The sequence below is a fragment of the Sinocyclocheilus grahami genome, unplaced genomic scaffold, assembly GCF_001515645.1.
Source record: "Sinocyclocheilus grahami isolate Dianchi unplaced genomic scaffold, SAMN03320097.WGS_v1.1 scaffold181.1, whole genome shotgun sequence".
In the NCBI taxonomy this organism is placed as follows: domain Eukaryota; kingdom Metazoa; phylum Chordata; class Actinopteri; order Cypriniformes; family Cyprinidae; genus Sinocyclocheilus; species Sinocyclocheilus grahami.
Genome location: NW_015505360.1, coordinates 1,000,100 through 1,017,364, shown reverse-complemented (window position 1 = coordinate 1,017,364; position 17,265 = coordinate 1,000,100). Strand labels below are relative to the sequence as shown.

Genomic DNA, 17,265 nt, shown 5'->3' with positions numbered 1-17,265 from the left:
TCTCAAATCCTTGCCCCCACATGTCTACGTCACAATGTGGGAAGATCTGCATAACGCCATTTTATATTTAAAGAATTTGCCACTGACGATTCAAACGCGAGTTTTGAGCAGTGTAGAGTAGCACTTCTTGTTTGTCATTTCTCCGATCACAAATGCAGACATTACTCATTCTTACTCTTACTGAATTTTTTTTTTTTATTCTTACCATCCCACAAACTTTTGAATGTTAATGTAGTTTGGGGAAAAGAGAGATCTGCAAAGTGAACAAAAACAGATTTGATTTAGATCATAGAGCTAGATATGATTTCAAAATAAATCAATAAAAAGTACCTAGATTCAATCATATAGTGCCAGGATTGCATTCAGAATGCAATCGCACCTCAAGATTGAACTCAAGACTGAACTCATCTAACCTTGAGAAGATAAAAACTTTAAGACCCAAAGGACTGGCGTGTTTCTTTGCCAATAGCTTTGAGTTTATGTCACAGCCATGAATCATGGTTTGCTAAAAGCTATTTCTTGTCATAAGCAAGCCTTTTATGTATATTTTAGGAGGTATATTTTTATTCTACAGAGCATTTCATCATATAAAAACTTTCTTACTTCAGGAAAATGAATATTTCAAATGCATAAAAGTTTATTTTGTCTGTGTTTAGAAGTACATTATTAGCATATAAATTACATTAAAGCTGACATACATTAACAAAAGGTCCAATTTTGAGTTCATGGGGTTTTTAAGTGTGTGAAAACGTAACTGTTGAGTCTCCTGCTTGTGATTGAAAAACGGCTCCACTGTTGAAGATGTTCAGCCTTCAGATGGAGAAGCATCATCCACCTGAATGTTTCTAGGAGCACTCAGCGAAGTACTTAGAAGGAAGGACAGAGCGACACTCCTTCACCGGCAGCATTGCCAACCTGAAGCAGACATGAAATAGACATGTACTAGAGCTCAGAGCTGGAGGTCATTCACAGGAACAATCAGTGTGTTCATACTCACATCTTAGCAAGGAACCTCTTCTTGGGACTCAAGCCACTGCTGGAAACAAGATATTTGAGATCAATCATGCTAATGATCATACGTGCATTTGCACGCGTGAATTTACAACTTCTTGCGGCTTCCCGCCAAAGTTTTCAAGCAAGCCATGTCATAAGTGTTGTCATCATCGATGAGAGCTTTTAAGATCAAATAAAAACATGAAGACATGAAAATGAGCTTGAATGTATCAGGGAGTATTTGTTCTCCACTCACCGCTGCACTCAAAACCACAAAGGTTCAGCAATGCGCTCGATCCAGGATCACAAGCCACGCGGTCGCTCAGCTGGAAGATTCCTGACAGGTTCCATCACGCTCCTCTTCCTCCGAGCTGTCTCCGGAGCTGTCCTCCTCGGACATCGCCTCCGGACCGCTTCCAAACGAGTCCGTAGGGATCTTTTCTGGGAAGAGACAACGGCGCCATGTCCAGAGAAGCTCCTTTGCTCCTTGTATCTCAACGGTCTTGCCCTCGGGGACAGATCTTCCATGTCTTCCCTTGGGAGGACTTTGTGGTTTAACAGGGATTATGTGTTCATCTTCCAGTTTCTCATCATCTTCTTCCTTTGCTTGTGGTTTTTCCTCCTTTGGTTAAGGAGGAATTTGGAATGGAGGTCTAATCTCATCTTGGTTGATCTGGACGCTGCTGACAAGGCTGGTGTTGAAGCCTGAAGTGTTTTCCACATTACAAACAACTAAAAGAAAGGAGAAACAAATCATTTGAGGAGGCTTGATACGTAAAATATGAATGGGATTTCGCCTTTCCGTCACACAAAAATTTTGTATGGCTTCACAAGACTTGGACTACTTAAGTGATTTTCATCCCGATTTCACAAGAACACATATCTATTTTTAAAAAGTGGCAATTTTCTATAAATTCGAATGACGTAAATTATAAGAAAACTAATGATTTCTTAAAAAAAAAAAAAAAAAGAAAGCACGAAGGTCCACCCCTTAAACATAAATGTATTCATCAATTCACCAAAATGTAAATTAGTTATGAATTGCCATGAGACTGTGTTGTGATTTTTGATCATTTTAGAGCAGAAATAGTTACTCACGTCCAGCGATGAGTTTGTACACGGTCATTTTGTCTCCTCCTGAGCCGCCTCCAGCTGCTCCTTCAGCTCACATTTACTGATAATCCGTCCCTCAGTCACACTGGACACCAGAAAACCCAGAGCAAACGCCGCCAACATCTTCACTGAGAGACCTCTGTGGATCAAACATGAATAAATACAGAAAATACAAAAATTCAAGTTTACCTATTGTGGAAATCAAAATGTTATGTTATGTCAAAATGTTATCATCCGTTATAGGCTGGACGAGTTACCGTTATAATTATCTTTATAGGTACCACTCTTTGTGTGAATGGGCCTGAAAGGGATAGTTCACCTAAAAATGAAAATTCTTACTCACTCTCATGTCGTTCCAAACCCGTGAGACCTTCATTCATCTTCGGAACACAAATTAAGATGTTTTTGATGAAATGTGAGAGCTCTTTGACCCTGCATAGACAGCAACGCAACTGTAATGTTCCCAGGTCCAGAAACGTAGCAAGGACATCGGTAAAACAGTCCATGTGACATCAGTGGCTCAACTTCAGTTTTGCGAAGCTACGAGAATACTTTTTGTAATAACAATTTATTCAACAATTCTTCTCCCCCAAGTTACGTCTTCCGCCATTTTAGAGAGTATCACAATGCATACACACGCTTTCCCCTAAGCGTAAACAACACTGATTACACAGATTACGTTCGTGCGTGCGCTTTCTCCGACGAACGTAAACAACGCTGATTACGTCGATTACGCTCTTGGGTACTCTCCAAAATGACGGAAGTTGAGCCACTAATGTCACATGGACTGTTTTACCGATGTCCTTAATACGTTTCTGTCTGGGAACATTTCAGTTGCGTTGCTGTCTAGGGAGGGTCTGAGAGCTCTCACATTTCACCAAAAATATCTTAATTTGTGTTCCGAAGATGAACGAAGGTCTTACGGGTTTGGAACGACATGAGGGCGAGTAATTAATGACAGAATTTTCATTTTGGGGTGAACTATCCCTTTAATTAACACTCACTATTCCTGATGACTAAATTCAGTTCCCATCCATTTTCTTCTCAGAAATAAGTCAGATTAGGCAAAACTGGCCTATGGTAAATATTGAAATCACACGAAAAAAATGTATTTTAGAAGAGAAAAATTTCCCAAAAATTGGCTCAAATTAACAAAGGCAAGAGAATGCATCAAGATTTTCTGTTTATTCTCACTCTTATTTTGTTCTCAGCCAAATCAGGTCCAGAAATGGCTACGGTTGTCCTGAGTGTGTATTGGAGAGGAGATAAAAGGAAAGCTGCTCTGAGCTTAAGTAGTCGGCCTATAAGTGGGCAGATGTTTATGCGCTGATAACAGCCCAGCGGGACGTGAGACACATTTATAAGGAGAAAAAGAAGCATGACAACTGCTTCACTATAAGCCCCTGTCAGAGAGACACACAGGGTGATGTTTCCTCTGTTACAGCCTCCAATTAAGTCACTTTGTGGAGAAAAACACTTTAAAATGAGCTCTAACTGACACATAAGTGCTCTGAATCTTTTTAAGATTCAAAGAGCGTTTGGTAAAAGCTAAATAAAGTACATATTACATAAACCACCCCTACTCAAAACAAACGAAAATGTCATAAAGTGCTACTTGAGGACACCCAGTGCCTGTCAGAGTAAATAAATAATGCTTTTATTATATCAAATGTTGAAATAAGAAAAGTGTCGTTGGTTTATACTCACCAGAGGTTCTGTTGAGAAGATGCTTGTTGAAGATTTGTCTCTGGTTCGTTCTTATATACGTACCTGTGACCTGTAATCATATCAGCACTGTACGCTGACCACACCAAGACCAATATTTAAGACAGGCAGGTCAACTTCTGTGACAAAAGTGTTATTCTTTCGCTGTTGTTTTACCTCTTTCCTTAAATGTACAGTGTACTAAAATGGAGTTTGAATACTCCACATTTTAAACTCTTGTTGTCACCTGATAAGAGCCCCTTTTAGTCACACCGTGATGTGGGTTATTCAAATACAGAGACGAGAACCACTAATGCAAAGTGTCAATAATCACGCCGGTACAGTATATCACACAGCATACATATACACTTCTGAATCAAATTACTTATCTACATGTATAAGTCATGGTTGGATATTTTGCTTTAAACACTTGACTCAAACCACAGAATTGAAGTGTTGTACTTTTTGTTTTATTGCCTCTAACCTTTACAAAATCCCTCCTTATGACAACAGTAGAGCATTAAAGAGGCTTTTATGAAGATGTTATCTGCATCCGTGGCTCTGGGATGTTTCTGAACCATTTGCACTGCTGAATTACTGATCAGGTGCGTCCCATATAGGCCTAATTCATTTGTTTTATGCAGATGGTGGATATTTTGATTTGCACAATTTCTTTTTGTATTTTTGTAGATGATTACAATATCAGCAAACAGAATTACAATTCAAATTTGAAAGGAAATTTAATTAATACGAATTGAATTTCAAAGAAATATAACTAGAAAAGCAAAGACTAAATGTTGGCTTGTTGCCTTGTTTGAAATGTTTAAAAAGCCCTTTAAGGTTTATAAGACAGACAGACAGACAGGAATAACTATTGCTGAATAACCTGACTGTTCTTGTTGCACCAAGTTTGACGTCAATTTCTGATGGCAAACAACGCAAACTCTTAAAAATAAAGTTTCTTTTGGCATTGATGGCTCCATGAAAAACCTTTAACATCTATGAAATCTTTCATTCAAAATCTTCCATTCCACAAAAGGTTCTTTATAGTGCAAAAAGGTTCTTTAGATTATTAAAATGTTCTTCACACTAAGAAAAGGTATTATTTTAAAGGGATTGTTTACTCAAAAAATACAAATTCTGTCATCATTTACTCACCCTCAAGTTGTTCCAAACCTATATGAGTTTCTTTCTTCTGTTGAGCACAAAAAAAGACTTCCAGAGTATGGAAAAAAATATTGTAGAAGTCAATGGCTACCGTCAACTGTCTGGTTACCAACATTCTGCGAAATATTTTCTTTTTTGTTCAACAGTTGAAAGAAAGTCATTCAGGTTTGGAACAACTTGAGGGTGAGTATGATGACAGAATTATTATTGTGTGTGTGTGTGTGTGAGAGAGTGTACAGGTATATATGGTTTATGAGGACACTAATGTATATAATGACATGGGTACTACAACGTAAACATGGTTTATGAGGACACTTCCTGTGTCCCCATAAAACAAAAGGCTTAAAAAACATACAAAACGGTGTTTTATGAAATTCAAAAATTGCCAGCAGTTTCCTGTAAGGGGTAGATTTAGGGGTAGGGTTGGTGTAGGGCAATAGAAAATACAGTTTGTACAGTATAAAAACCATTAGCCTATGGAGAGTCCCCATAAGCCACAAATACAAGTGTGTGTGTGTGTGTGTGTAAAGGTTCTTGTAATTGCAGTTCAGTCAGGTTGACATAGAGCAATGTTAATCTCACACGCAGAGAAGCGCAAAAGAACACTTGACATTTTCATCCAGGAGGATTACTCACCTATTCAATTATATCTCTTGGCTTCTCTTCATCTTTCTTCCCCTCATTTCTCTCTGTTGTTTTTAAATACTTGTTCAGTTAATAAACAGCCTTGCTGTATAGAAACAGTCCACAGGCCCCAGTGCTGCACTACAACATATCAAGAAACTCTCTCAAACTCATTCCTCTGGTTACTTGAGATTTTTCTATGGATCAGATTCTGCGACTAAAAGACCCCACAAGGGTAAAAACTGAAATCAGCCACAGTGTGAGGAGCAGCCAACTGCCAACAAAAAGCTTCATAAAAATATGTGTTAATGAGAAAAATGCAGATTTTTTTTTAGGTTTACATTTAGGGGTAGTGGTTCCTAACATGAGCAATTCACAAAGGACACGTCCATGCATTTAAAAAAGCAAAACAGAGCACAGTACAGGGGTTTCAAAGCATGTTTTTCAAAGTGCAAAGTCTGTTGCTTGGCACAGTATTTAAAAAACATGCCACTCATGGTGCATCATGCTAAATAAACAGCAAGATGTGATGCAACGACCGAAGATGTCCATCTGATGTATGTGTACATCAATTAATTAAAAATAAAATAACAATAATTTAAATATTAATTAAAATATATATTTAATTGATACAATATCAATTTATATTGAATTTGAATATGAGCAAATATATGTTCGGAAAGAAAATAGTCAAAATATAGCATAAAATAGTCTAAATATTATATAATATAAAATATAAGTAACTGAATAATAAACATAAAAACATACAAGAAAAAAATGAAATATTATTATTTATACATAAATAAATATATATAGGACTCACTGCACCATATATAACCTTATATACTTATATTATAACCTATATAAGTATATAAAACTGTGTCTCACTACATCATATATAACCTTTATTTATAATAATCTTTCATTTCTTTATAATAAATATGAATGTTCAAATTCATATTAATGAGGCAAGAAGTTACTGCATTGCTTATGCATCAATAGCCTGAAGTGGTCAAATCGCTGTAATGCACAACTTCTCTGCCTGTTTCTTCCTCATCATCTCGGCTGCATTGCATTCACAGAGGAAAGCAAACGCATGCCTCAATTCATCTTCTGCTGTCACTGGTTACAATCTCAAGAACAGCTTCTGTTTGTCTTGTGTCAGTGTGCTTTATGAGCTGTTTGCATTGATTTCTAGTCTGCACGTCCAAACTCGAAAAAAGAACAACTCTAAATATATCCCTCTTCTTCAATTAAATTTGCATTTAATAAGTTATTTCTGATTTTATTTGTCTGTTCTACCACACAAAACACCACATTCAGCCTCTATATTTTACTGTAAAATAAATGACACTTGCCTTAAAGGAACACTCCACTATCTTTGAAAATAGGCTCATTTTCCAACTCCCCTAGAGTTAAACAGTTGAGTTTTACCGTTTTCGAATCCATTCAGCCGATCTCCGGGTCTGGCGGTAGCACTTTTAGCTGTAGCTTAGCATAGATCATTGAATCTGATTAGACCGTTAGCATCTCGCTCAAAAATGACCAAAGAGTTTCTATATTTTTCCTATTTAAAACTTGACTCTTCTGTAGTTGCATCGTGTACTAAGACCGACGGAAAATGAAAAGTTGCGATTTTCTAGGCCGATATGGCTAGGAACTATACTCTCATTCCGGCGTAATAATCAAGGAACTTTGCTGCCGTACCATGGGTGCAGCAGGCGCAATGATATTACACAGCGCCTGAAAATAGTCCCCAGCTAGGTAACTTCCAACGTGACTGGCACTAAGTTTGTGTAGTTGGTGTTGAAGGCGGAAGTTAGCCTATTTTCAGGCGCTGCGTAATATCATTGCGCCTGCTGCACCCATATCGGTCTAGAAAATCGCAACTTTTCATTTTCCGTCGATCTTAGTGGAAAATGAAAAGTTGTGATTTTCTAGGCCGATATGGCTAGGAACTATACTCTCATTCCGGCGTAATAATCAAGGAACTTTGCTGCCGTACCATGGGTGCAGCAGGCGCAATGATAAGTAATTGCCTGAAAATAGTCCCCCAGCTAGGTAACTTCCAACGTGACTGGCACTAAGTTTGTGTAGTTGGTGTTGAAGGAAGTTAGCCTATTTTCAGGCGCTGTGTAATATCATTGCGCCTGCTGCACCCATGGTACGGCAGCAAAGTTCCTTGATTATTACGCCGGAATGAGAGTATAGTCCCTAGCCATATCGGCAGGAAAAAGATGTGCTACCGCCAGACCCGGAGATCAGCTGAATGGATTCGAAAACGGTAAAACTCAACTGTTTAACTCTAGGGGAGTTGGAAAATGAGCCTATTTTCAAAAATAATGGAGTGTTCCTTTAATATGTTATCTAATGCAAACACATTCAGATATTTATACTTTGCTTTGACAGCACTTGTTTATTTTGGTGCGGCTGGTTCTTTCACTTTGTAAGTGACATTCTCTGGAGGCCTTGTCTTGGTGACCCTGCCGTTTGAAGGTTAGCTAAAGCGTTGTGATTTTAATGTCCTGTGACTGAAATCTTTAATAATGAAGATGCTCTTATGTAATGTGTGATTATTTTGATGGCGTGGGCTGAGAAGGCTATGACAGCGATACTCCCCGAGGAGCTGATGCACCTGTTTCAAACACCTTGAACTCCTGCGTCCCTCCACAGCAGGAATACTGAGTAACCGACCCTCGCTATCTCTCTTTCACCTTCATTACAGGTAAAGGGATAGTTCACCATTTAGGTTTACTCTCTATGGCAAAAATAACGTCCAAAAAGAACAAAATGTCCACTTGTCTGTGATTGTTGCGCCTCTTATTAGTCATTTAAGTGTAGGAGAAACACTCTACAGTACGTGGCTGGTGTGACGAAAGAGTTTGGCTCAGATTCAAACACGAACATTTATCTTTTCATGACATGTCTCTCTAGGATTTGTTAAAAGCGCTATATAAATAAAGGTGACTTGACTTGACTTGACATGTTTGACGGTATTCATCAAAATGAATTTTAGAACAGAACTGAAAAACACGATCAGCATAAATGAGGTGTATGAATTGCATTTTAATGTTAAATGTTTCCCCCCTGAATTTGTAGAAAATATGAGTGGTGTTTGCTCATGCAAAAGTTGGCGATTCAGTGCTAAAGTGTTTTTCTAGGATGTTCAGGTTGGTTTGTAGGTGGTTGTTTGCTCTCTCTGTGATCTTCTGTTCTCTAGATAGTAGATACGGCTCGAGTCCCTCCTTCAAAGTCAATCAAAGTAAATTTTTTTCACCTGTTTAATGGTCCAGCAGGTGAAAATAATAAACCTGATAACTTAATAATGTAACAGCACACCCCTCCTCAAAAAAAAATAAAAATAAATAAAAAACATTAGCTGAGTGGCGTCCATTATTTAATGCACTGGCACTGAGTACTCATGGTTATTGTGCCTCACTAAAGCTCAGTTCACACCTTTCTTCAAGTTTTCAAAAAAAAAATCCAGGGGGAGAAACATTAAACATTAAAATGCAATTCATACGCCTCACTTATGCTGAGCTTCTTTTTTTCAGTTCTGTTTTAAAATTCATTTTGATGAATAACATCAAAAATGTCATTAAAAGATTAATCTGAAAAAGTTTGAATCTGAGCTAAACTGTTTCATCACACCAGCACATATTGTAGATAACAATAACTATATTCACATCCACACCAACAGACCATGTTCTGTTTATTATAAGCGCGTGCTGCCGTTATAGGGTAGAGATGGGGGGGGAAACGCCCCCCTTAAGTACTGTGCAATTTTTTTTCTGTGAAACAAAAGTTAAATGTGTCCAGAATAGCTCTCATAGTTTTAATAACAATGACATAAATTATAAACCAAGTATGAAAAATGTCCAGAGTTTTCTTTATTAGATTTTTTTTTTAAATGTAATTTGTACTAAGGGGCCGTTTTGCCCCACAGGTGGGTTAAAATGCCCCCAGTCTGATGAAGCAATTTGGTTTATACATTTACAGCAAAATCAGGGTACATGCAGTTTTAGCTTAAAATTAAAAAGAATAAATCAATAATTATGGATTGCAAAATTATAATAGCCTATTTTAAAAATATTGTTAGCTGATGCTAACTTGCTAGCTAGTAACTTGATTTAATTTTTAAATATAAAGTCCAAGTATTTTTATTCAACCAACTAGTTAGAATACATTTGATGAAAAAAACAAAGGATTTGATGTTCAGAACAGAGTAACTACAGTAATTAAGCCACGCCCCCTGGGGGGGGGGGTTACCCCACAGACTAGGTTTGGGGGGAAAAATGTCGTTCTGAACAAATCATTATATTTTTCTTAAATAACATGCACTCTATCGTCCTTGGTGTAAACAGGCCTTGACCCTATACGATCGAAATCTCCAACAACTGACTCAAAATGTCATGAGCCACATTCAAACTCATGTCACTTGCACGAGCACCACAGATTAATTAGTCGTTTTGATTATTCAGTTTTCAAATTGTTATAATTTTCAGATTTGTACTTAAGTCCCCAGTATGTCGATTTATGATGTTTCTGTTGAACCAAGTCGCCTGCCGGAAATTCACATTCAAAAGAACCAAAAGCTGCTTAATTGCGGCTGTTTTATGACAAAGGAAGTGGAACTAATCCTACGTTAATTTGCATGTCAAGGTGCAAAAAAGAACAAAAAAGAAAAAGAAGAACATTTTGTGACAAGCACATAATGAAGATGGCACAGTGAGAACAAATTGTTAAAAAAGAAAAATCTCTGGTTTCTTACGTGTGGTGACTCTCTCTTTCTCTCATATTTAAATGTAATAATTAAGTCAGTTGGTGTTTAGCACACTACAATCAAACTCATTTCCATTTTAATGAGGCTGAGAATACAGAGAAAAGGGAATCAACACCAAACTGATTGACCGCTTTATAAGAAGAAGGAGAAAAAAGAGCAAAACGAGAAGAAAATGGTGGTGGGAGGGAATGAAAGACAAATGAGGAAAGGAGAAGGTTTTGAGTTCAGGGGGAAGAGGATAAATACTATGAAGCTGCATGAAGTTTGCAACATTGATAATAATAAGAAATGTATCTTAAGCAGCAAATCAGAATGATTTCTGAAGATCGTGTGACACTGAAGACTGGAGTAATGACGCTGAAAATTCAGCTTTGATCACAGAAATAAATTACATTTTAACATATATTCACATAGAAAACAGTTGTTTTAAATTGTAATAACATTTCACAATATTACTGTTTTTACTGTATTTTTGATCAAATACAGTATTGGTGAGCATAAGAGACGTCTTTAAAAGAAAAAGAAAAGTGCATGGGCCAAGTGCATGTTTTCTTTTGAAATGCATGCAATTTAGCCATTCCCACTCATGTCAAAAATGAGGTCTGAGCAGAAACAAATCCACAAGATCCAACATGTAAATATACATAATTCATAATTCTGTCATGCAATATCAAACTGTAGCTTAGATCAACTCCTTTGATTTTCTGATCGCTACAAAAACTGCAGATTTGGGTCATTTAGACATGAATAGGAAGTCCTAATAAGGATATTAAACAGGCACATGCGTGTGTGTGAGAGAGGGCACTGTTTTCCGACATCTTGTAAACCACCCCATAAAGCTCAATTAGATTCGAAACTAAATATTACCATTTCTCTGGAGCAAAGGAGAGCTGAAACGCAGGCTGATCTTACCCTCCATCAGTTGTGTGTCACTTACGGTCCGTCTGTGCTGCATGAGTCTGTCTGCAGATCCAAAAAAGGTAAGGACTGATTATAATGGAGACTGACACTCGTGTACATTCCAGTCAGACAGACTCAATCAAGATCTCTTCTGAGAGTTAAAATATGTCTCCACTAGTTGTAAAACGTCGACAGAGCTAAATGCGTTCGGTCCATGAGAGCTGCGGTTTCAGAGTCCCTTATAAACAATGTGGCGTGGACGCTTGTACTAAATGAAGTGAAACAGACTAGAAAAATAAATGTTATTTCTCAAGCATGGGCCATTCTTCATGTTTTATGGAACTCTGTCTGGGAATAACTGAATAGACATCAATATGCAGGCCTGGATTTTTTGTTTCTGGTCTGTGCACATCCACAATGCATCACTGTATGTCTACAACAGACAAAATCACGTTGACCTTCACTGAAAATCTAAAACACTCCGCATTTATTGATGAAAAAGCACTGATTTGGTACAATTTATGTACAGATGCTTTAAAAGGCCATGCATTATTCTTTATTTTTCTTGACAATCACGATTTTCTCACTAGCAAAAACTCACCCTTATCTATGTGTTTTATAACATGTCACTCAAAAATTATTTAGGCCTAAATGTAAGATTTATGTATTTGAATTGCATATACAATTTTCATTCGTTTTGATTTCACAGTTTGAATCAATATAATTTTAAACTAATGTAATAAAAAACATGATGTGATGCAATGTCAGTCATACATAAATGATACAGGTAAAATGTATGTAATAGTATTAATAAACTGAATGAGATTAAAATACAGAATAACCAGGTTTATGTATTTGAATCCAATTTCTTTCAATCTCATACAGCCATATTTTAACTATGTTCATATTTTATAACTGAATAAATTGAATTGTTTTCACAGATTTATGCTGATAAATGCATTTTGAAAATATGATTTAAATAAAATCAAAAATATGCAAACAATAGCCCACATTTTTGTGCAGAAATTCATTTATGTATGGCTGACAAATATGCATCCGATTAAGTTTATTATTTTATGTTAAAATGGTGTTAACCATTTTACTGTTGATAGATAGATAGATAGATAGATAGATAGATAGATAGATAGATAGATAGATAGATAGATAGATAGATAGATAGATAGATAGATAGATAGATAGATAGATAGTTAGATAGGTTCTTGGATCTGTCATTTCCTGTGGCAGAATTATCCTGATATCTGTCCTACATTAACAGCTGCTGCCGGAGGCCTGGGGCGTCCCAACTACCGTGAAAGGGGTGTAGAATTGAAAAGGAAAATAATGAAAAAGAAGAATATGCCCGTGAGTGTCAGCCAGCAGGTATACCTCAGATAAGATGGACAAAAGGGCACGATCTGCCTCCCTCTTTTTTGGCAGAGATGGAGGATACGGTTCAGTTCTGTCAGAAGTGACACGGAATGAGAAATAGTGAAGACATTTTCAGCAGAGCGAAAAGATGATTTTGATGGTCGTTGAGATGGCAACAAAGGGGATGATGTGTTTACCCCATCGTGGAATGATATGACTTTCATTTTCTACTGACTTCAATTCCAGCATGTTAACAGTGTTTTGCTGCGATGAACAGGATATGTTGTCATTCTCTAGAGTGCTGTTTTTTTAAAGAGATACATAACAAATAATAATAACTTTAAAATGAAAAGACACACAATCTAGCTTTTAACTTTGTGTTCCTTTAAGTCAATCTGTGACGCATTATTTAGAGCAGTGGTCTAAAACTAAATTCCTGGAGGGCCGCAGCTCTGCACAGTTTTGCTCCAACCCTAATCAAACACACCTGATCCAGCTATGACAAGGTCTTCAGGATCACTAGAAACTTCCAAGCCGATGTGAGTTGGAGCTAAACTATGCAGAGCTGTGGCCCTCCAAGAATTGAGTTTGAGACCACTGATTTGCATCCTCTATTCCATTATTGGTTCATAAGAGCTATAATACCTACAACATGATATCTGTTAGTGTTCATTTTTAGTGAACAACAACTTAAATTCGGACTGTTTTTCACACCGAGGTACTATACAGTGTGGAAAGTAAAACACATCACACATTCTTAAAAAACAAAAAAAAATTCCACGAAACTGTAATGTTTGTTTTCTTCAGACAGATTCTGACTGGTGGGAATTGTACCAATTTGTATTATTCTGTAACCACTCGTGCCTTCCCACAACCTCTTCCTACATGCCCTTTACAGTCAGAATGTCTTTGTGTGTGTCATTCCCATGTTTCAGTAGCTGTGGTTCCGTTACACACCATGAAGCCCATCACTGGGGAATCCAGTGAATCCATTACACCTCGGAGAGCATGGAAACCCACGACGAGGTCATGAGACCGTATTAACATGTCACAACTATTTTAAGCACTGAAGAAAAACTAAATAGTGAATCAATTAGAATGCCTTCACACATTTAAAGGCAAACAGAGTGATTCTCAGAGGCCCATTGATAACATTCATATGCTGTTTACAGCGGCAGGACAAACTGTTTATCTAATACCTACAACATGATATCTGTTAGTGTTCATTTTTAGTGAACAACAACTTAAATTCGGACTGTTTTTCACACCGAGGTACTATACAGTGTGGAAAGTAAAACACATCACACATTCTTAAAAAACAAAAAAAAATTCCACGAAACTGTAATGTTTGTTTTCTTCAGACAGATTCTGACTGGTGGGAATTGTACCAATTTGTATTATTCTGTAACCACTCGTGCCTTCCCACAACCTCTTCCTACATGCCCTTTACAGTCAGAATGTCTTTGTGTGTGTCATTCCCATGTTTCAGTAGCTGTGGTTCCGTTACACACCATGATGCCCATCACTGGGGAATCCAGTGAATCCATTACACCTCGGAGAGCATGGAAACCCACGACGAGGTCATGAGACCGTATTAACATGTCACAACTATTTTAAGCACTGAAGAAAACTAAATAGTGAATCAATTAGAATGCCTTCACACATTTAAAGGCAAACAGAGTGATTCTCAGAGGCCCATTGATAACATTCATATGCTGTTTACAGCAGCAGGACAAACTGTTTATCTATGTGTCTACAATACAAATGAGCGTCATTCAATACCAGTCCACAGCATGCTCAGAAGTGAGGACAGATTCATGACATGCAAGAAGCACGTGTGTCACACAGCTAATGGTTCTCACGATTGCATGTTTATGACATGCTCGCTGAACTGTGCTGAATTTGTTCTGGTGGGTCTGGAGGTCTCTGGGCATTTTTTTTTACATATGGGCTGAAACCATATGGAAATGTTTTGGTCAATATTTCTAGAAAATCTTTAAACAGCACTAGAAGAGAATGGAGTACAACAGGAAATTAAATCACAGACCTCTGAACCTGGATTGACAAAAATGTGCGCATTGTGTTCCTATACATAGTAGAGGTTGCATGACTAGCACAGTGTCTTCAACTACTAGGGCTCCCCACATAGCCATAAATAGATATTGTATGACATATTTGCATTTCATTATCGCAAAAGAACTACACTGTTAACGCCATTCACAAAAAAAACAGTGTGCTTACTGCGAGTACACAGTTTTTTTACACAGGCTGCCAAAAATAGTTTTACCAGATTTAGTGAGCTTCTAATGACATTTAAATTAAAACACACACATTTGTTTTTATTAGTGGTATGTATGTAGTTAATATCATTAATTATCATCAATGCCATTTCATATTTTTCTTGTCTAGTAAAATGCTGTGTTTTATGACGGTTGTGACACGTCTTACATATGTGTGTGTTTGTGTGAATCTGCATCATCCTCCAGAGCTTTTTGCGGCCCTCAGTCAATATATCTGTCATCTCTGTGTGTCTGTCTGTTGTATTGTTCTTCTGAGTGAGTGTTTATGAATCTGCGTCTTTGTGCATTTGTGTTTAGTGATTTTTCTCAGACACCTTTTGATCCAAACCTGTTTTACAGCAGGTGGTCTCAAAGTCTCCCATCCGCACCTCATAGCTGAGCTTGAAGACTAAATAAAAAGAGCAAATAATGAACATGTAAAATGCAGAAATGTTTGTGTAATGGTACTGATATAATGTATCATATTTTACCTAAATGGGGAAAAATATAACAAGCATTTAAAAAATCTTAATGAAAAGTAGGTTTGTTTGAAAGTTATATTAAATAGCATTAACTCAATGTAAAAAAATATGAGCCAAATAAAAGTACACATCATGACATGTTGTGTTGAATCTTTCTGTCTATATCCCTGTGACATTTGATTTCTTATCTCAGGGCTTTATGATAAGTCTTTATTTTGTGAATGATGCAAACATTCACACATTCAAAAAGCTGCCAGTTGTTTTGCATTTCTTGCCTAAGAATATCTTAACTCTTGGCAGGCCAATCAAATTGCATTAAAACCACAGCTGATATTATAAAAAAATAAAGGTCAATTGTGCATTAGTTAATGCACAATTTTTGAATAGCAGCAGGTTTTTTGGGTATTCCATGCATACACAATTTTGCATATAGTGCACACCATACATGCTATATACTGCAGAAATATAGTACGGGTAGTATGTTTCTAAACCTGGCAGTAACAGGAATAAATACAGACAGAAATATGAATGATGGCTTTGAAGTCGAGGGGGGGAAAAGAGGCTAGAATGAGAGGTTTTGAAATGAAGTGAGCAGCCTAGAAAACACACACGCATGCACACACACGGGCCTCATGTGTCACTGAGACCCTAGCAGTCAAAGTATTGACTTTGATGAAAAAGTCTGTATGAAGCTTCGGACCATCTTGTCAATCAGAATGAACATCCACTTGGAGGCTCTAAGGGGAAGGAACATAAAAAAGTCCAAACCCTGTGTTTAAAGAGAGGAAAGTGTGTCCAAAAATGGGTGTTCAGATATATTTGGATTATACTGTTTTAACATAAATGAATAAACTTCGTATTATGCATATTTGTCAGTCATACATAAATGAAATGGCTAAGGTAAGATTTCTCACTCAAAAATCATGGCATAGTTAAATATGAACTATTTGCATCTTATAATCATGTTTTCAAAATGCAGGATGGATGGATGAATAGATGACTCAATCAAACAGAGAACAGAGGGATCTATGCTAAGCACAGCACAACCTTCAGAGCTCCATTCATCCATCCACCCACACCATGCCTCGTTTTTTCTCTCTCTCAAACTTCTCCAACTTCGTATTATGCATATTTGTCAGTCATACATAAATGAAATGGCTAAGGTAAGATTTCTCACTCAAAAATCATGGCATAGTTAAATATGAACTATTTGCATCTTATAATCATGTTTTCAAAATGCAGGATGGATGGATGGATGAATAGATGACTCAATCAAACAGAGAACAGAGGGATCTATGCTAAGCACAGCACAACCTTCAGAGCTCCATTCATCCATCCACCCACACCATGCCTCGTTTTTTCTCTCTCTCAAACTTCTCAGTTTCTCACGGCACAGTCTATTCTCCACTTACAACTGAGCTCATCAAAAACGAATTATTCATACACACACGTTGAACTGACCAATCAGGATCATGCAGCTCCCATGATTCCTGAGCTGAAAGACTCAGCATGATCACAGGCAGAATGTGCTGTTTCATGCATGGCTCGTACGCAGATGTTAATATACTCTGCTGATTCTACGTCTATGAAAAGGGTTTTGAAAGTGTTTAAGCAGTAATTATATAGTCTGCTGCTGCTTTACAAGCTTGTTAATGAGATAATCAGTGATTGCATTGACACTAATTACCAAGGATGCCATACTTAGACCTTTAAGCTGATTAAATCCAATGTAAACAGTGTGGGTCTCAGTGGAAACAGAAACTCTTTCAGGTTTTTTCTTTCTTCATTGGTAAATCATTATTATGACATAAAATATCGAAATTATGACATACTATAGAAGCCACTATGACAT

General features: G+C 37.1%; 1 protein-coding gene across 1 annotated transcript; it reads right to left on the bottom strand.

The window, feature by feature from the left end:
- Positions 1-845: 845 nt before the first annotated feature.
- LOC107594328 (uncharacterized) lies at positions 846-3,839 on the bottom strand. Its single transcript, XM_071582410.1, is given in 8 exon segments — positions 846-915; positions 998-1,036; positions 1,104-1,173; positions 1,250-1,345; positions 1,348-1,725; positions 2,092-2,130; positions 2,133-2,245; positions 3,814-3,839. Coding segments are annotated over 7 exon segments (789 nt in total). The 5' UTR covers positions 2,230-2,245; positions 3,814-3,839.
- Between the last annotated feature and the right edge of the window lie 13,426 nt (positions 3,840-17,265).